Source organism: Apium graveolens, unplaced genomic scaffold, assembly GCF_009905375.1.
Source record: "Apium graveolens cultivar Ventura unplaced genomic scaffold, ASM990537v1 ctg1992, whole genome shotgun sequence".
Taxonomy (NCBI): domain Eukaryota; kingdom Viridiplantae; phylum Streptophyta; class Magnoliopsida; order Apiales; family Apiaceae; genus Apium; species Apium graveolens.
In genome coordinates, this window is record NW_027417482.1 from 29,653 (window position 1) to 50,607 (window position 20,955).

At 33.1% G+C, this 20,955-nt stretch overlaps 1 protein-coding gene across 5 annotated transcripts; it reads left to right on the plus strand.

Annotated features, from left to right (window-relative positions):
• Positions 1-5,697: 5,697 nt before the first annotated feature.
• Positions 5,698-19,238, plus strand: LOC141700255 (DEAD-box ATP-dependent RNA helicase 1). Of its 5 annotated transcripts, none has more exons than XM_074504055.1 (10): positions 5,698-5,930; positions 6,762-6,996; positions 7,765-8,019; positions 8,560-8,714; positions 9,283-9,460; positions 9,817-10,004; positions 11,522-11,726; positions 12,626-12,720; positions 13,951-14,092; positions 17,625-19,237. In XM_074504055.1, exons 1-9 carry the CDS (start codon positions 5,776-5,778, stop codon positions 13,976-13,978), a joined length of 1,494 nt encoding a protein of 497 aa, XP_074360156.1. In that variant the 5' UTR covers positions 5,698-5,775; the 3' UTR covers positions 13,979-14,092; positions 17,625-19,237. The 5 variants fall into 5 exon arrangements, with proteins under 5 accessions (XP_074360156.1, XP_074360158.1, XP_074360157.1 ...); XM_074504054.1 differs by having other exon boundaries at positions 5,699-5,930; positions 12,626-12,731; positions 17,625-19,236; XM_074504057.1 differs by lacking the exon at positions 13,951-14,092 and having other exon boundaries at positions 17,625-19,238.
• Positions 19,239-20,955: the final 1,717 nt, after the last annotated feature.

Here is a 20,955-nt window from a genome sequence, read left to right on the forward strand (position 1 = left end):
CTTTTTCCAAAGAGTGTAGTTAGCTTTGTCAAAGGTAGGAATTTTGATGCTATTGATTTTCTGTGTATTCATTCTTCCAAGATCTTGAATCTGTTTACATTCAGATTTTGCTCTGATACCACTTGTTAGGTAATGAATCACACACAGAGGGGGGGGGGGGTGAATGTATTTTTCTGATTTTAGGCTTTTCTTGAAAATTAATTGTTGAACAAAGTAAATTAAATCTTGTATAGAAAAGTGTTCATGCAGAATCTAAACTTGCAGAAAATAAAGAACACAGATCTTCAAAACTCACTTAATTTTTATATTAAAAATTAAGACTATTTTGCTACAAAATTTCTAAGCTCTTTGATCTTAAAGAGCTCAGCTTCTTCTTGAGAGTGATATAAGAGATTTGATCTAAATTGTTACAACTAACTAAAGGACCAGTGTTAAATTTATAACTCAGTTAACTGCTGGTTTACACAGTGAATAATAAACATACTATTAGCTTTTCTAAACTATCACTTGTCATTTCTATTTATAAAAAAATAAATCCTCCATTTCTGGCTTAACATATCTTTAGCATCCTAGGTTTACTTTAATCTTCCTCTATCAGTTAATCTTTTCCATTGATCTTGCACATTATTCAAACTGCTTTTTGTAGACTTGTCAATCCAGCTGTTGGATTGTTTGTTGATTGTTTATCTTGGATATTAAAGTGATCTGCAATTTTGTACTTTGAGACTGTACCTCGAGATCTCCAGTTTGAATTAATCGAACACTTGACATCTCGATAAGTACATAGGTTTATCGAGATCTCTAGCACTCCATATTGAGTTTGGCTTGTAGAGGTATTCAGCTTGTCGAGATCTCTAGTCTTCACCTCTTCAATTTGACTTATCGATAACTCAGAGTTCTCTACTGAATGTAGACTTGTCGATAACTTTAAGTTCTCTAGTGAAGAAATGACTTGTCGATATCTCCAATCTTCAGTTCTTCAATTTTGCTTGTCGATATCTTCCTGAGTTCTCTAGTAAATTTCTTGACTTCTCCACTCTGAATTCATTCATTTCTTCTATCCCGGTGGATATTGCTCATCCGTCGACTATTGATTGTATCCCGACGGATGTGCCTAACAGCAGTCATCCGTCGGCTAGCCAAACTACTATCTCGATGGATGTTCCTCATCTGTCGGTACTCTCTGAAACTTGAATGACTTCTCGATAAGCCATTCTGGAGTTTTCGAATGACTTCTCTATAACATTAAATCTGTGACTTGTATATCCAAACAGATTTATTCAACTTCAAGCTTCTTCAAAATTTTTCTGAGGCATGATCTTCTTCCAGATAGAATCCTTAGGCTTGATACTTTTTTAGGAAAAAGACTCCAGTCTTCTTCTTTGCATTTTTACAGACTTTAAGTGTTACACGTACAAAATATAAATTTAGATAACAATAGAACTTACTTAGGGTTGACAAATTGTCTTAGTCTTGTTAAAGTACATGCATGTCTTTTATAACATTTACTTTCTGCAAGCTTAATCTCTGCATGAACATATTTTACTACAAGTTTTAATTTACTTTGTTCAGCCATAAACTTTCTAGAAAAGCTCAAAAACAATAAAACACATTCACCCCCCCCTCTGTCTGTTATTAATTTCCTAACAATAGCGGATCGGATTTGGATCGTACGAAACCCGATCCGATCCGACCCGTTGCCAATACAGAGGAGAAATTTTTTTGGCCTAACCCTAAGCCTAATGGGCTTCTAAAAGGACCCACTCTGATTTTGGGTTTATATTATTATTAAATTTAAATTTTAATATATATACAATTAATCAAGTCTCACTTAATTAATTTAATAATTAAATTTGAATTAATAATAAAATATTTAAATTCATAATTTAAATAACACTTCGTTTTAAACATTTTTTATGTGTGACCTTTTAGGTTATTATTACGTTGGCAATAATTTTATTTTCCAATAATAAAATTATAAACAATGAGTGACATCTAGTAATACATCATTTCTCCTCAAGTAATAATACTAATAATTGGTGGTTCAATTAAACCTTTCGTGAATAATGTACAGTGTAATATAATCACTTTAGCCTTATATTATAGATCAAACATGAGGCATGTATTGTGCCATCCTCTGTTAACGTTTAATCCTTCTTTCCTTGATCAATGAGTAAACTATTAAATAAATTAGTATTTGAGCACGGCCATGCATTTTATAGTCTTACTCAATCAAGAGGCCAATAATATCACTCCTTTAATATAGGAGGGATAAATCCCATCTAGATCATTCATATTTCTCATACGATTTATAATATATCCAATGCCTACTTTTATGATTACCCGGTCAAGGATAACTTTCAATAGTATCAAAGTATATTAAATCTCGTATAGAAATATAATGATTTCAGGTCTAAGGACCAATAAATCATTATCACTGTGAGATTAACTTATAACATATTAAACATGTAGTATCTCACAACGGGTCAATCCAGCACCATGTATTTAATACATGTGCATGTGTTTTGACTTTAGTATCACCATATCTATGATCAATGAGATGTGATCATCAGTCAACAAATACACTAGTCTCAACGTATTTATTATCGTCCCTTAATAATAGTACTTGATTAGGGACCTTTAGGAATATAATATTATTCTCATAATCTCATTTATAAGTCATGTACTTAGAGATATAGATTAACATATCACATTCCAAGGACATTTATTAATCTAACATATTATCGCAGAAAATAAGGATATAATAAATTACTAAAGAATAATCCATAGAATCATAATTTAATAATCCAAATATTTCATAACATAAACATAATAGTGTTGTCTAAAGGGCGCACACACTAACAATATGGACAAGGCTTTTGTACTTAGAAGATCTCGATAACAGTTTCATTTACAGAATCCAATTATCATGAAGATTCCAAATTGTCAGTCAACAAACATTTTTATCATTAAAATGAAAATTCTCATTTAACATGGATGTGCTGGGATCGAATGACACAACACAAATATGCAGGGGGTATGGGCTTCCAGAATTTTAGGGATTTCAACCTTTCTATGTTTGGTAAGCAAGGCTGGAGATTCATCTTTAATCCGAACATCTTAGTTACAAAGTTGTACAAGGCTAGATATTTTGCTAACACATATTTTCTAAATGCCAATTTGGGACATAATCCTAGCTTCGTTTGGACAAGTATATTGCAAGCAAAACACTAGATTACATAAGGTGTTAGATAGAGAATTGGTACGAGACAGAACATTAAAATTCTGGGACAACCATGGTTATCTGATGTCAATGATCCTTATGTCACCACAACTTCACAGACATTAGACAACAGAACCGTAGATTCACTGATGTGCATTGATAAAAAAGAGTGGGACGTAGACCTTATGAATGATATGTTTAATGTAAGAGATCAAAAGTGTGTCAAGGATACGAGGATGGAGGATGGTAATGATGAAAATTTGATTGACTGGAGTCATGACATCACATGAGTATATACTGTTAAGAGTGTTTACAAGTTACTGCAAAAACAGAATGGTACATAACGACGTGATGATGATGCAGGCATTTGGAAAAAGCCATGAAGTATAAAAGCACCACCGAAAACTCTTAACTTGGTTTGGCGTGCTCTTACAAATTGCTTACCAACTCTTGTCTAATTGCAATCTAAACATGTGCAGGTCCATGTTATGTTCTAAATTTGTCACGAGGAGACGAAAATGATCCTACATAGTCTTATTACATATTCATATGCTCAACGTTGCTAGATGATCTTAAACAGGGGTTTGCAAGAAACTATGCACATTGATTTTGCAACGTGGTTGGAGAAAGCTCTGGATAATACAACCACAAAAGATATAACTAAAATTATAACCCTTTGTTGGGCAATATGCCGAGCTCGTAATGATTTAGTTTGGAACCAAATGCCTTCAACAATAAACAAAACAATCGATGCAGCGAATCAATATCTTACATAATGGACACTAGCCCAAAACATGTCCTCTATTGCTATTCTCCACCCATTTTTTGAAGAAGATGGAGCTTACACCCGGGTTAAGTCTCATATAAGTTCCGTTAAGGTATCAGTTGACACAACTATTTTTGAAGACAAGGAAACAATAGGTTTTGGACTCATTGCTAGGGATTCTGAAGGTTCGCTTCTTCAAGATAAATCCATTATTAATAATAACCTAGTCTCTTTAGTGCTGGAGGAAACGATGTTTATAAAAGAGACTTTGAGTTGGATCAATGATAAGCAGTGGACTAGTGTCACATTGGAATCTGATTGCCTAGTGGTGGTGCAAGCGATCATGAACAGAACACAAATGAGGTTACAGTTTGGAGTGGTTGTTGAAGAATGTCAGAAGCATCTCCTTCGTTTGAACATAGTTTTTTTATTTTTTGTTAAACGATGTGCATATATGGTTGGACGTCAACTTGTTAGGGAATCATATGGTTGTAGTTTTGACAGGAATTCGATTCCTTGTTTGGTTAGAAACTGTATTGAGATGGATTTGATTACTTAATAAAAACTCTCAGCTTTTCTTCAAAAAAAATACCGAAATGTTTCCCTTAATTTAGATTGAAAACACTCATGAATGTTAATTTTAATTATCCTAAAACTGATTTTATAAAACATAATATTGTAATTTTTGTAATATATATCACGAAAGTTACATTTTATCATACTAAGTACAAACTAATTAACCTTAATTAATATTTTTAACGAATATAAATTTTTTGATAAAATAAAATTTTGCTTTATATTTTAGGGTGTTTTTGGTATTGATGTTAAAGACAGTAACATCATCTATTTGCTTAAAAGTAATTAAAAAAACAGTTTGATAAAAAATTAAAACTGCTTATCTAAAAAGCGTAAAAATTGTTGTTGGAGAAAGTAAGTATCCCGATGAGAAGCAGTTGATGTTGTTGCTTAAAGCTGCTTTTGCCCAAGCACCCCACGTAAGTTTAACTTTGGAAAAAACTGCTTTTCAGCTTTTATCTTTTATGAGAAATAGATGCTGATTTCACCGTCAAAACTCACAAACAATATTATTATTTTATTTTATACATCAAAATATATTTTATAAAAAGTTAACCAATTGATTAACGGGAGATGGAGAAAAATACGGTAAGATTATATTTTATAAAAAGTTAACCAATTAACGAGAAAAATGAAAAAAACTAACAAAACAATTATATAATTTTTACAATATCACTTTTTTATCTTTGAGCCTCAGTTAAAATATCTCAAATACATCACACTATTTTCTATTTTGGTGTGAAATTTACATCAAAATGGTGTAAAAATTATACCATTTTCATATTAAACTTAAACTCACGTACACTAAATCATGCACCATTCTTATACTATGTATATTATTTTATTGTTAAAGTACAAAATAAAGTATAAAAATAATAAAGTTGGTAGAATATAAATGGAATAACTTTATTTTATATAAGGAGTATAAGGGTAATGTTGAAACTAACAAAAAACTTTTAACAAAAACTCTAAAAATTTGGTGTACATCCAAATAGCATAAAAGTACAATATTGAAGTTGGGTGGGGTATGGTTTTGGGCCGATAAATTCTCACTTTAAACTTTTGTTGCCCAATGGATAAGCCCAAATTAAACAGGCCCAATTTCCAAATACTTCTCCAACTACAAAGACTTCGCCCTTCTCTTCCTTCTAGCCTGCAACCTGCAACTTCCCACACTTTTACACACACACACATACTTATAAACAAACTGATGAAGACTGAAGAAAGACATAGTATAAGAATGAAGCAAGAACAAGAGGAGAAAAAGAATAATAACATTCCAGTGCTGCCATGGATGAGAAGCCCAGTAGATGTTGATTCTATTTCTAAATGCCTACTTGATGAAGTCCCTTTGATTGATTCCAAGTAGTGTTTTTTCACACCCCTTTTGCTCTTTTTGTTAAATTTGTTGTAAAGATTGTTGCTTTTCTGTTTTTATGTTTGTGTTTTAGATGAATTTTAGTATGTTTTGTTTGCTCAGTTCTTGATTTGGGTTTTGGCGTTGAGTGTAAATTCAAGTCTTGTGATGGTGGTAATTTAATTGCTGATTTGGGTATACGTGTTTGTCGAAAATTGGAGAAATTGATGTATATGAATAGGGTTTAAGAGCATCTAAAACCCAACATTATAACACTATAATAGTGTAAATTTTACACTTTTTTGATGTAATGGGTTGGAGATAGTCTAAGGTTACTTCTTATTTTTTTACTCCGCATTGTAACAATGGGTATAAAATTAGTTTGCCCGCGAATTCCAATATTTTTAGCTGTACGTGTGTATGAAGTTAATATGTTTTGTTTTCCCTGTAAGAGGAATGCACCTTTACGTTCCTGATATATTCAAAGTGAGTAGAAAGGGTACGTTATTCAACTTGCACAAGTATCTGTGTCGGTTTTACCACAGTTGAATAGTACACTTTTAAAAGAATTAGGTTCTCTTCGTTTTAAACGACTTGTTCAAAGTGCAAACACTTCTAAACGCTAAACTCATTTCTCTAAATCACCTTAGGTAAATGTTGTAATGCATTCACATATATGCCTTTACTGGTGGGATGTCTGTATGCTGTCAGAACAAGCCTGAACTAATTTTGCACCTGATAACAAATGCATGGAGCAGGGTGTCATTATTTGCACTTGTTTAATTGGAAAATATGTTGAATCTTTCTACACTGGGCTTGATTGTAAAATTTTCAACTAGGTTGACAGAAGCTTTGCAGGCTAGTGGAATTGTCTCGCTCTTTCCGGTACAACTTGCAGTTTGGCAAGAGACGATAGGACCTGGTTCTTTTGAGCGGGACCTATGCATAAATTCACCTACAGGCAGTGGAAAAACTCTAGCTTATGCTTTGCCACTTGTGCAAATGCTATCAACTCGTTCTGTGAAATATCTTCGTGCTTTGGTGGTGTTACCTACTCGTGACTTAGCTTTACAGGTTAATAAGTTTTCGTACTGCATCCCTAGAGTGAAATTTCGCAAAAAGTAATAATCTAAACAATATTCTCATTCTTCCTTGTTTGAAGATTAATACATAAAATCTAATCTTTATAGTTTTTTAATAGGTCATATGTTGTGTGTGTTTCTTTACAGCAATTTTCTTCTTTTAATGTCTTGTATGACTTGGTTGGAGTCGTATATAATTTTCTCTTGTATGCACTAATGTGGATACAGTGAACATAGCACTCTGCACGATTACTAATAGATGCTCTGGGATCAAGTAAATTCTAAAACCCAAGATAATGCTAAAATACAAGCTCTTATAGAGATGTTGAAATAATAGTATAATTGTTAGAGAATGGCCCTTTAGAATATAAGATCCTGTAAAGGGCCATTCTCTAACAATAATACACATATATTTGTTATACGTCATGTCTGTTACTACCTAATAAACAGATGGGGCTTTATGAAACCTTGAATGCAGTTTATTTTATTAACGTAGGACTGTAGATCCCTTTTCTTAACAAGAAAGAAATACTCACAGTTTAAAAGGACTATGACTGAACGCAAATTAAGGCCTGTCACTGAAAGCATTAGCTTACTGTTTGTAATCATGGTTAAAGTTTCAGGTCTTGTCAGTTGCATAGAGAAAAATTACTGTAACTTAGTATTCATTAATATTTGGCAAAGTGTTGCTTAATTCGGTCAAATAATAACTTCATTTTATTTAGCAAAAATAGAAATATTAACATCTCAATTTTCTTAGGTTAAAGAAGTCTTCAACACTATTGCATCTGCAGTGGGTTTATCAGTTGGTTTAGCAGTTGGCCAATCTTCAATTGCTGACGAAATTTCAGAACTTATTAAGAGACCTAAGCTTGAGGCAGGTATCTGTTATGATCCAGAAGATTTTTCAGACGAGTTGCAAAGTTCAGTGGACATATTAGTGGCAACACCTGGAAGGCTGATGGACCATATAAATAATACCAAGGGTTTCACACTTGAGCATCTTTGCTATCTTGTAAGTATCACCATATGTTGAGTAACCATAGTTGCCACTTAAAATTAATTGTCACTTGATCCAAGAAAAGAGGTTAACCTTTTATAAATTGGTCAATTTTAGATATAAAACTCTCCTATTCTTGATAGAACCTTTTGTAATTTTTAATTTTCACAAAACTGGGAGTTTTCATGAAAATGTATTGTCTGAGAGACATTAACATAGTACACTAGTTTACATCCAAGCTTGCCTCTTCTTAACGTAGTAAAGTTGGTTTCTGAAGTCCAATCCAGTTTATAAATGTTATACGTTACAGGTGCTCATGTAGACTACAATCAGGATACAATTGTCATATCAGGCTATTCTATTCTTGTTGCATTTTTCTATAAAAATGAATATTTTGTCTTTGATGTGAATGGTTAAATGCTGTACACTTAGTATTTAGATTATAAATTGACCTTTAAAATGGGAAAGTAGCAAGTGCTTTCCAAAATAGGGCTGAATTTATGAGTATATCTTTTACCTGAATGTTAGTCATGAGTTAGAGTTTACGTATTTCAGGTAGTAGATGAAACAGATCGGTTATTAAGAGAGGCATACCAGTCTTGGCTGCCTACTGTGCTTCAATTGACCCGCTCAAATGATGGAAGTCTCTTTCCCCTTACCAAAAATTTTCTTCCGATGGCCTTTGGATCCGTAAAGACTATGAGGAGAACGTAAGCTCTATGTGATTAAATCTTGTTGCATTATGTTGTTACTAGCCACTTGCCTGTAATGTTCTATGGGTCCACAGTGATTTGATGTCCTGTTTACTTCTTAAATTGATATATTTTTCTGTTATGTGCATCGGCATGTATGAGTTTACTTGATATCTTCAAAGTTGGCGATAAAAAACATATATACCAGAATTGCAATTGTATAGGGTTTCATATATTGCAACTTCTGATAGAAATTGTTACAGTTGCAAATATAGGACAGATACTTAAAGTCTTAAAGTTTAAATGTCTTTATACTTGTTAGTTCCATTCTGATAGGAGTCCGTAGGCCCGGCCAATTTGGAATTAAAGTAGGGTGAATTAAATATTTTCAGATGTGATCTATGTTATTGAAAGAAATATCATATAAAGTTGAATTAGCAGACTGCAGATTAAATGTTCCGAGATATTATTCTTGAAAATTAGCATGCACTTCTGGAATTTCCTCTTATCTTGGGATCTACATGAATATATTATCTGAAAATGCCTATAACATTTCATGTTAACATCTACATGTAATTTTTTTCAGTGGAGTAGAGAGGGGATTTAAGGGAAAACCCTACCCTAGGCTCGCAAAAATGATTTTATCTGCCACACTTACCCAAGATCCAAGCAAACTATCTCAGCTTGAGCTTCATCATCCTTTGTTCTTGACATCGGGGCAGATGCGTTATCAGTTTCCTGAGCAGATGCAATTATTAAAAGTGGTATGACCTTTACCTCATAGTTTACTCAACTATCCTGTATTTCTGATGAAGCTGATAAATCCTTTTTTAGAACTCTATGAATTATCATCCTTTAAATACCTTATCCTATGTATTCCCAAAGCAAAGAAGACCATTTTGATTAGTTTAACTTACAAATTTTATCAGCTATTGAAATGTTTTATAAAACTGTTCTCTTCTTTAATCTTTTTGAATTTATCAACTGCAAATGATTGTTCTTCCTCAATATAAGGGATACGGATCCTTTTTAACATTGGGCATGTTTTGATTTCAGTAACAACATAGCTTTTTCATGAATTGTATTGCTCTATATTGTCTACTCATTCATCTTTATGCAGATATGTGAACCAAACTGTAAACCCCTGTACCTGGTTGCGCTGCTGCAATCTCTGCATGGTGAGAAGAGCATTGTCTTCACATCATCTGTCGATTCGACACATAGACTATGTGCTTTACTTAATTTTTTTGGCAATATGAATATTAATATCAAGGAGTATTCTGGAGTTCAACATCAGGCTGTAAGAAGGTACCTTCAATACACTGCAGTATGTATACATCGAAGCTATATATTCTTCAGAATTAATACTGGACTGTGGCAAAGACTCAATATGCATATGAAGGTCTGATGGCTTGATGAATTAAGTTTTAATGAGATGCTTAAGCATGCCTATATAAAACTTGGGGTCTAAACTTAGCAGATATTGACATGTATGCTTAGTCCTTGTGCTCTTCAACTATGTCATTTCCTGAATTTCCATTTAAATAAGCTTAAACCCACCCATTAGGAAAATAGTTTTTTGCCTAAGATGTACAAGTGCATATTTTCATGGACCGCTCTATAATAGGACATATTTCTGTTAGGATCTGCACTGTACTAGTGTTTACTGTGCTATTAGTACTATTACTGTGTTAGTAGTAATTAGTGGAAGGGTAATTGTAATTCTGTCTTTTCATTCCAGAAGTTAGTTACAGGAGACGGTCTATAAAAACTGTTCCACAATTAAGCATGATGAATATATGAAAATGGAACTTGTTCCACAATTCTATCTCTCTTCTCTCTAGTGTCTCTCTCTCTAAAACCTGTCTTCTTTCTCAAGATTCTCGTCTCTCTCTAACTGATCTCTCTTGATTCTATCTCTTTCTCTCTGGATTCTACTTCAATTATCTCTATTTCTCTGTTAAAACACAGAAAATACCAAAAATAGTCTCAATCAGGTCTGGAACTCACTAGTTCCTGACAATTTCCATGTTTAAAGATCTACTTCATTTATGTAACATTTCATATGTATCCCACACATAATTCGTGTTTGCTTGACCAATTTTCAACACTTTCTCTACAATGTGTTCTGTGCGGACTTCTGATTTTCAAGTAAGAAGTCAAAGCACTTCACCATAATTGTCAAACTCTTGCCTTCAGTAAACTACGTTCAGGATAAGATGTTACAGTCTATGGTGAGAATATGTTCGGGGATTGGGTTTATTTGTAGAATGTATTGTCTTTTATGTAAGAAAAATAATTAAAATTCGTAAGTGCTAGACATGTTCTACAGAATGGGAATTGCATTGACATTTTATAACGTTGTAATTGACTTGACAAATTTAATATTAAACCAACCTCATGCGACTTCAAATGTATTTTTCCATATTTAATTATTTATTTGTTTTTCTATAGTTTACAAGTTATACATTGTCAATCAAACTATTTAAACACATTTTAACTTGTAAATAAAAAAAATACTTATGCCTTACAGGTCATGAAAAAGTGACATTACTTTCTTTTAATGGCAAGTCAAAGGTCCCGTAAGAGTCTCTCGGAGATCCTTTTTTGTATTAAAAGAATCTATATTTAAGTTTAATTATTTTTCAAGTTCTAATATGATGGTCTGCAATAGAACCTTAATAACCAACACAGAGTTTCATTAATTAATTAGAAAAGCTGGTTCTGTGCATTTTATGTACTTGCTTGTAACTTCTATTTGTAGTAGCTGTTCGTCATCATCTGACCAAATGAAGTCTGACGAGTGTGTTAAATATATCAAACAGCAAAACACTGAAGGCCTTCAGAACAGGTGAAGTTCAAGTTCTTGTTTCATCAGATGCAATGACTCGTGGAATGGACGTTGAGGGCGTACGAAATGTTATAAACTACGATACACCTCCATATATCAAGACATTTATTCATCGAGCTGGTCGAACAGCAAGAGCAGGACTGGGAGGACGCTGCTTTACGTTGCTGCATAATGATGAGGTACTTTTTGGATGATGTAGGTAGATTGTGTTCTAGTTCTAGCTATACATGTTCCAAGTTGCGTTTCCCACACACACACACACACAGATTACCTGTTCTACACTGTTTCATGTAGCACTCATTTTATTGTATATGTGCTGAGAAGATGGGAGGATTTTTGTGATACTTCTCAAAATGACGATGATATTGTTAATTATTATTACTATGTTGATTATAATAATTTCTTCAAGTCGCATTGAGGAGAAATTTCGGGCTCAGGATTAATGTAAGAGAAGTGATGAGGATCAAGAAATGAAAATATTAATTGGTACATACATTATGTTAATATTTGAACCCATGTAAGAAACCTATTATAAGCCAAATCCAACTAGGAAAATACATCGAAACCAAATCCAGTATGGAAAATAATCAACTATGTTGGACGGAGCAGGGAGGGAGGTGGGGGGGGGGAGGGGTCAGGGGGGGAGAGGGGGGCGAATGATGGAGGGAGAGGAAAGGAGAGAGAGGGAGAGAGCGAGCCCATTATTATTGCTTGTTTTCAGTAAATTAGCATAATTAGCATATGCAAAACACATAAAGATTTACTTTAATAAACAGTCAAATGGGACGGGTTCCAATTACTTCTTTGCCCTTCGTGCACCATATTGATATTTGCATCCAAGTTTCAGTTATTAGTGTTTAAATTTTCATATTCAAATCAATAAGAGCGGTATTATTTCCCGAGTATCTTGATGTGGAGTATGGTCTATGGATCAGTTCCTGGTGATAATTAAATAAATGTAACGACAGTTTTCTGACAAACGAGTTCCAGTAAAAGCCATTACCGGTTTTAATATATTTCAAAGTTATTATATCTTCCGTATGCTCATCATATTAGGGTTAAATTTACCTTATTTCAGGACAGACGATTCAAGAAGATATTACGAAAAGCCGATAATAACTCTTGTTCTCGTCATTCTGTTACCCCGGATTCATTGGAGCCACTTCGCTCCATGTATGCTTCTGGTAAATTTTCTCTAATGTTCCTAATGTTTGAGATTCCCAAGGTCGGGGATGTCATAATTGCCAACTTCCTGTCTTTAGCATTTTCCACCATCTGATTAATGCCAATCCTAAATTTTCATGTTAACTATATTTTTGAACACTTGTTACCTCTGTTTCTTTCTGAGGGTAAAAGGGTCACAACAGTTTGTAATGACTATGTTGTGTCTATATTGTGTATATATAAGATTTATCCCCAAACTGAATGTTAAACCTCAATTTTAAACACAAGTTCAACCTGAAATTCTAATTTCATTGCTAACATGTGTGCAAGTGGTAAATGGTTTGTGGAAATAATAGGATGGACTGATTTGAACGGGGGTCGAAATTTTTTTGGTTGTGTTGATACAGCTAATAAGTATAGTTATTTTAGGTGGTTTTTGGCTTTTTACACACGACTCCATATGCTATCATTTTCCATCTAGTATAATAAATTTACGTTATTTTAAATCTATGGGATTCAATTGGGTTTACTACCATATTTTTATATATGAAGAGGTGATAAAAAGACGAATGCAAAAATTAAATAAGAACCAATAACATAACAAGTGCCAAAAATGCTATGTATATTATTAGTTCCTCAAGATTAAAGTGTCTCTCCGAACATCATTAGAAACCAGGCTATCATTTGAAAGATATATCCTCCAATGTTGACACCCATATATAAAATCTCAAAAGTGTAATGGATTTCTTGATTTTGCACAACCAGTGTAACTTAACTATATAAAAATGGAGACTGTGAGGGAATTGGTTTGTTTTGGAAGGATACAATGCAAATGGTAGAAAATAGACTGTAATATATTACTAATATGTAATAATATAATGGTAAAAATACTATTCCAATCCAAGTAGTCAAGTACTTAAATATTATAGATAATGTAAGTCTAACGACGTTGGTCATATTTAACGACAGTAGTTTGAAGCCCTAACATGCTTAAAAAATATAAATTTAGCCAAACAATTGTTGACTTTTTATTTTGGCCACCAAAAAGCAAAATAATTAAATTATAGGTACACATGGTGCAATTCGGTCCCTTTTTTATTTATCTACTTTTACCCATCTGACATTTGGATTGATCAGTGATGATTCTAGACAATTCCATATGCATGTTCCATCTGAATGCTGTAGAGTTTTTATAAGACATATTTGCTGTACTGAGCCTCTTTGTCTACACTGGTATAGCTTTAGCAAAATTGAAGGAGAGTGTTGAGTCCAAAACAGGCAAGAAGCGTAAAGCTGGAATGAGATCATCACATATGGGAAAGCGCTATTAACAAATAATCTGGAAGTCCCGACTACCAGAACAGTTTTGTAGATGTAGGAGGTAATTGTTAACTGAACTATTTCAGTTCTGTTAATTATATCTTTGATAAATCGAGTTTGGTTGTCAGTAGTATATGTTAAGTAGCTATTAATGATATGATGATTTTTCCCAGATAGAAAAGGAAGATAAAGTATAACAAAATTGAAAGGAAAGAAAAGAAGATAAGTTTGTCAGAACATTCATCTTACAGGATCAAGTCTAACTTCATTGGACTGTATATCTTTAAATTTGTTCCTTTGGCTATTTATAAATTTATTTTAAGCCCCCACACAAATTTGGACTGAAAATTGAATTACAAACAGGATGTTTTGTACTCTCTCCGTCCCGGCCAATTCTTTACATTTGGTTTGGGCATGGAGGTTAAGAAATATGTATAAAGTAGTGAAAAAGAGGAAGAAAAGTGGATGAAGTGGTGGGACCCATTAATTTTTAATGTATACAAGGGAGATAGTGGAATAAAAGTAGTGTGAAAAGGGAGGAAAAAGTGGAAAAGTGGTGGGACCTATTGACTATTTTTGGTAAGTTTTGAAATGTAAAGAATTGGATGAGACATCCCAAAAAGGAAACTGTAAAGAAATGGTTGGGACAGAGGGAGTAGTTTTTATGTATACAGGTCCATTTGATGGGTAAATATTCTGTCAACTCAAATTAACAAAGTGTATAACCTTGAACAAACAGTGACCTTGACACGAAAAATGCACCGGAGGAGAGCACAGCTAATGTGTAATTCCAAGGAAGTTAATTTTTGCCCTCGAAAGACCCTTCCGAGTTGCTAAATTATCTGTTGACAATCTGTATCTATCAGTTGAATGCTACCATTATACAAGTTATTCTTGCCTAGTTACTTCATTAACTTGGAATGGTTTTCACTTTCGAAACTGCTAGGACGCACATCTTGGTTTTGTGTTTTTGGGACTCAAAAAAATCATGCCTCTTATATTTGTATGTAAGCTGTACGAGACATTTATGGTCATGCGGAATCAGCAGCAGTAAAATTACCCTGCAATATCTGGCTTGGCTTGGCTTGTGCCAAAGTTTATATAGGAATTGCTAATTTGCACGCCTGCTATGTTCCAATATTTTATTTGCCCGAGTGATGCTCTGCAATTTACAACTTTTTTTTCTATTAGATGCTCCTTTGTTGTGTCTTTAGTTGATTTCAGCCATGTCAATTGATATTTTTAACCTAGTATCTAGTAATGCACGGTCAGTTAATAAGCAAGTGAGCCAACTTCAATGAATGGATCGCTTCTTTGGTTTGTCCGATTTCGTGATGTTTAGGCGATTGACTATCAACTCTTTATAAAAGATTATCTTAAACCTTTTCGGGATATATTATTCTTTTTTTCTTCTCTATTTTTTTGTTGTTGATGGTCTCTCAGAGAGACTCTGTTCGAGTCTCTGTCTCTCTTATTATACTTTTAAATCTAAATATAAGTGCATCTTTTCATTCTTTATTTTGGAGTGTGAACATATGTGCATATTGTCTATATATATTATCATTTGTGGCCGAGAGTTATATACATATCTTGGTATGATACATATGTAAATATATATATGTATGCAATCCTACATGCATATCTTTAATAAGGAGACTACTTCGCTTTAAATAACACTTATTTGAGTTGGCCAATAAAATTGCACGGGCATGAAGTGTTTAAATTGGTTGTAATTGATCAGACAACATTAATATTATACATATTTCAGTATTAAACTCATATTTGATTGATTGATAGAAGAGTAATTGAAGATTCTTATTAACATTATATATTTGCAACATTAAAACTACGGCTTAACATTTCACTTTCCTGTACTGTTCTCTACATTCTCTATCCTGTCTTAGCAAGAACTTCAACCAAGTTCTGCGGGCTAAGAGAATCAACAGATTCATATTTGTAAGAACATAGCGAGAGTCGACTAGAATCTTAAGAAGGCTCAGAACTTTGCTTTCAGTTGCCAAATTTTGTAAAAGCTCCTTGAAACTTCTGTGTAAAACAACTTGGTATCTTTTTATATGGAGAGGCAGCAGAGGATGACATTGGTGATGAACTCGTAGCTGCGAACATGTGAGAATCATTTACACTGATTTCCCTGTCGTCTTCATTGATCGTGTCTAATATCTTTGATGTTCGGTTTCTCATGACTGACACAATTTGTGGTGGAGCAACCTCGGTAACAAACCTTACTATGCGTGAATGTGCCATTTACCGTTGCTTTTAGAAGTAAAGTTGACGATGAAGAGATAATTACAGTGTTTGAAAGTGAGAAATAGAAAGCTTTAGTGTTTGAAGAGGAAGGATGGGTAGCAATATTCCGAGGATGATATTTATAGGGTCTGCGAAAGCTGTAGTGTTTAAAGAGGAAGGATGAAATAGATATATTTTAAAGATAGTAGTTACAAGGTGTATGTTTGTCCTATGTGTGTGCCACTGGATGAGATTTCTGAGGGAATGATACTGGCTTCAAATGAGTCGGCATCTACGGGGTCTTCAATCAATTTTAGCTTCTAGTGCCGCCGCCTACTTTTGGTATTAAATTCAAGATATAAAGTTTTCGCTGTCACTTTAGAGGGAAGATAAGGGCATTGATGGGTGGCCCATGAAATGCAAGGTGTCCATGAATGGGTGGAAAATATGATGTTTCTTGAAGATATAAACTTTGTTGGCTTTGAAATTTATGAATATAAACTTTCTGGTTAAACTGGGCATTGCCTATAGGTAACCACGTGTACAGTCAATGATTTCTACAAAGATCGATTGTGTCTGGTCATGCTAAGCATTAACATGTTTATATCAGTAGCTGCTGTAAATTTATTTGTTTGCATTGATATGAAGTAGGAAACTTCATATTGTGAATTGGCAAAGGATAATTTAGGATATCTGATGCCTGATGAAACTTCAGATATAATTACTGAAACGATACTGAAGTAAGCAGACGTAACCATAAAAAATGGGCTGATATATCATAGTAAATTAACTGACATTTAGGAATCATTGATAAGCTAACTTTCACTTAGACCGCATGGTTTTGTTAGTCGTTCTAAATAGTATTTTAGGTTAGATGTAAAGCTCCTAATGGCAGGGGTTTTCTGGTTGGTATTTAATATTGTATTTTAATTTTATTTTTCTAAAAAAATTTAAATTTGATTAAGGCGATATATTGAATGCATATTTAGAAATTTGATTATGCGTGTGTTGTCTTCCTACAAGTTCTTTTCTTTTAGGAAAGTATATCCCGTTTCTTCTGAAATTGGAGCTAAGTTTCTCTTTTTTTTCTTTCTGCTAAATATAAATATTACATAATGTTTACTGCTAATCAGATATACTTATTGTTAGGATTAGTTGTTCATATGTCAGTACTTGTGTAGCACAAGAGATTTCTTACTGTCTCAAAATTGTAATTGTAAAGTTAGAGACAATTGTTAAGTTGTTTTAGAGATTGTATAAATATTAAGAATAGTGTGATAAATTATTTTCACATTTCACTCGTATCCTATGCAATATTTTCACTCCAATTATGTTCCCTGTTTTAGGTTATAAGCTATAACCGTTGACAAAGTCAGATGACAAATACAGATCTGGAGGTAGACTATGCTAGCTTGATCTGTGGATCACAATCGCTGAAGTTATAATGAGTGTCAGATTTGGAGATGTCCATAATTGCTCAACTGCGAACTGATGAATGGTGATGCATTGCATTATCATTTTGTTGTCTTTAGTGTGGTTTGCTTCTTCTTTCACGCGTTATTGCTCTCTATATAGTTGATATATAATATGATATTGTAGTTGCCTCCTATCTACGGCATGACCAGTGTAAGAAGGAAGTTAGGTATTCATGTTACTGGGAATGTAATGAATTTTGGTAGCAATTTCCTTTCATTTTGCGTGTATGTGTGTGAGTGTGTATTCATTGGTGTGATTAATGCTAAGCTGAATTCCCTGTCGAGTTATTATCTTTTCAGGGAGGGGCGAGAGGCTCAAGTAAAACTCAGGGAGCGAGGTTAAGTAAAACCCAAGCTAAAATATTATTACCGTTTCGGTTATTAAGACTATTTTTACTATGCATTGATGATATGCTGCCCTTCGTACAATTGTTTTTGTTCCCTCCAAAATTTTCAACTTCGGATGTGTATGAAGCTGACAGAACTACACATCTCATAGTATTAATACTGAACTGATAAGGAATCTTATTCAGTGTTGTATAAAGATGTGAGAATCTTAAGACAAAAATCATGTCACTTATGCGGTTGTACAATGTCAGACTAGATAATATAGGATACAAGTAATGCAAAATGAAACTCACAGCATCTGCACTGCTTGTATTAAATACAGATTCAAGAAAGTCTAATACATATTTGTACATGAACTATGATAAATACTAGGTCAAGCATGTTGCTAGTATCAGGTGTAGTCTCATTCTATTATAAAGTGATTCTTGATGTGCAGCAAGTTGTTTCTTCTTCGAATATGGTTTCGAGGTACTTCTGAGTTTTAATTCTGGAGATAACCGGAAGCTGATCAAACTTGCGGTATGGGGCAACAGCTGAGAAAGGAGTCCTAGTCGATGACTCGGACAACTCAGTCTTGGGTTGTAGAATACCAGGACGCAGGACCTTACCTGAGAACATAATCGGAGCCAAGCAAGCAGTAGTAGTTACCATTTATTGAAACGAGTAAGTAAAGCACTAGTTGAATCTGTATGTGAATGAAGAAATGTGACTATTCACGGACTCTCGTATTGTACGTTTATATAAACCCAGTGTAGAAGGGCTAGTGCAATGGAAGAAGAAAAGGAGAATGATTGTTGGGCATTCCGGTTGCCTAACGAGAAGCCAAAGGCAGAGAATAGAGACAAGTGTGTGATCACCAAGCTTTGCCTAATGGAGCAGCCAGTGCCGGTTTTTCACAAATAAAACAAATCATTGTCCCTCTGCTAATGCCTCTAAAAAACCTCCTTTTGAGTAGATGACTAGAATGAATTTCATATCAACCACTCAAATATGTGAATTTTAGATGTGGTTTTTGTACCTTACACGCCTTCCAATTCACACGTAAATCTGGTTCTGCTCCTCTAAAAATTTTGCTTGAAAGATTGTTAATAGGATTTTGGTTTTGGTTGTCAAAGATAAGTTAGCTTCTGGTTTTATGTCTCAGCTGTATGAATTTTATATAATCCTTAATTACAAAATTAACTGCTGAGGTTTTTATTTTTCATTAGGGGAGCAGTGACTTATGAAGTACTTATAATAACAAGTATTATATTATTCAACATACGATAAAAAAATTTAAACTGTAAAAGAAAATGTACGATGATTATTTTTTTTTGAATATAAATGTATAATTCATTTATGTAAAATTAAGTTGGTCAACAAAAAAAAAAACACAGTCACTTTCTATTATGGTTGGGGAACTTGTGCGATCAATCCGTGCGTGGATTTGGTTGGGTTTCTTCCCAAGGATTTAGCTGCCGGTAGAAATCTTGAAAAATTATTACTTACGGTTTAATTTCATTTTACTCTTCAACCAAACATCGAACACCCTAATTTCTACGGTAACAATACACTAGTTGTAAATAATTCTACACTCCGATACCAATTATATTTATACTTTTCCTTGTGTGGTTTAATTACTTTTAAATATTTTAATATATATATATATATGTATATATGTATATATACTAGCCCTAAAACCCGTACGATACGCAGATTATTTTTAATATTACATAATTTATTTGAATTTAATATGAAGTAAAAAATTTTAAGTTATGAAATTTATTTATTTGAAATTTTAATAATATGATTTGATAATAGTTATTAATATACACAGGTGTATAAGTTACTTATACTACAGTTTTAAAAAATATGTAAGGATTAAAATTTTTATTTTTATTAATATTTATAGGTGTGTTTCTTAAAGATTATTATATTTTATTAAAATGTAAATTTTAGTTGAGATCAATATTATATGAATTGTCATTAGTCTGTTAACTTACCAAATTCAATTAACTATATTCATATTTACGTTAGTTTAATAAGTTTAAACCCGAATCATTGGTAAAATTTTATGTATCAATGACAAAAAAATTATGTTAGTTTGAGGCCCATTATATCAACCAAATTCAAGTAATTATACTTAATATTTTGTTTAATTTTATTTTAGCCCGGGGTTATTATTATTTTATTTTAGACCGAATGAATAATATGTATTATTTTATTTTAGTTTGATGACATTATATCGACCCCACAAGTTTCTTTTCAAATTTTTATATTCATATAATACGGTTCAATAATATATTATTTTTATCAGGATCAATAATATTTATTATTTTATTTTAGCCTGATTCTTCAAATTCAACTAACTATATGTAGTTCTTTTAATATTTCTTTTTAAAATTGGATTAATAGTATAATTTTGTTTAGTCCGGCTGGTAGTTTGACGACATTATATCGACCCCACGAATTTCTTTTCAAATTTTAATTTTGTTATATTCCGGTCCAATAATATTTTTTTTTGAAAAACATATAATATATATAAATGGCAGAGCAACCAATATCCATACAACCAACCCAATTGAAATGGGCTTAGCATTAACCTTAACCAACCAAACTAAACTTAAATAAACTAATAAGCCCATTAACAAACATAAGCAGCCCACTAAAGTTCAAACCATCAAACATTATTATAAATAAATAAACAAAAGCAACTGTTCAACTTCCTCTTCTTCACAGCTCCATGGCTTCATCTTCCTCCTGAGCTCCTCCATTGTCAAGATCAGCCCCTTCAGCCGGAATCCCAATCACCACCTCAAAACCTTCAATCTCATTGTTACCCACTCCCTCACCAGCAGCTCCTTCACCAGCCAAC

Bases quoted from the DNA above. Each gene is read 5' to 3' on its own strand.
- LOC141700255 (XM_074504054.1), top strand. From the start codon at position 5,776: ATGAAGACTGAAGAAAGACATAGTATAAGAATGAAGCAAGAACAAGAG. The intron at 6,997-7,764 runs GTTAATAAGTTT...CAATTTTCTTAG, and splicing joins CTCGTGACTTAGCTTTACAG to GTTAAAGAAGTCTTCAACAC. The intron at 8,715-9,282 runs GTAAGCTCTATG...AATTTTTTTCAG, and splicing joins GTAAAGACTATGAGGAGAAC to TGGAGTAGAGAGGGGATTTA.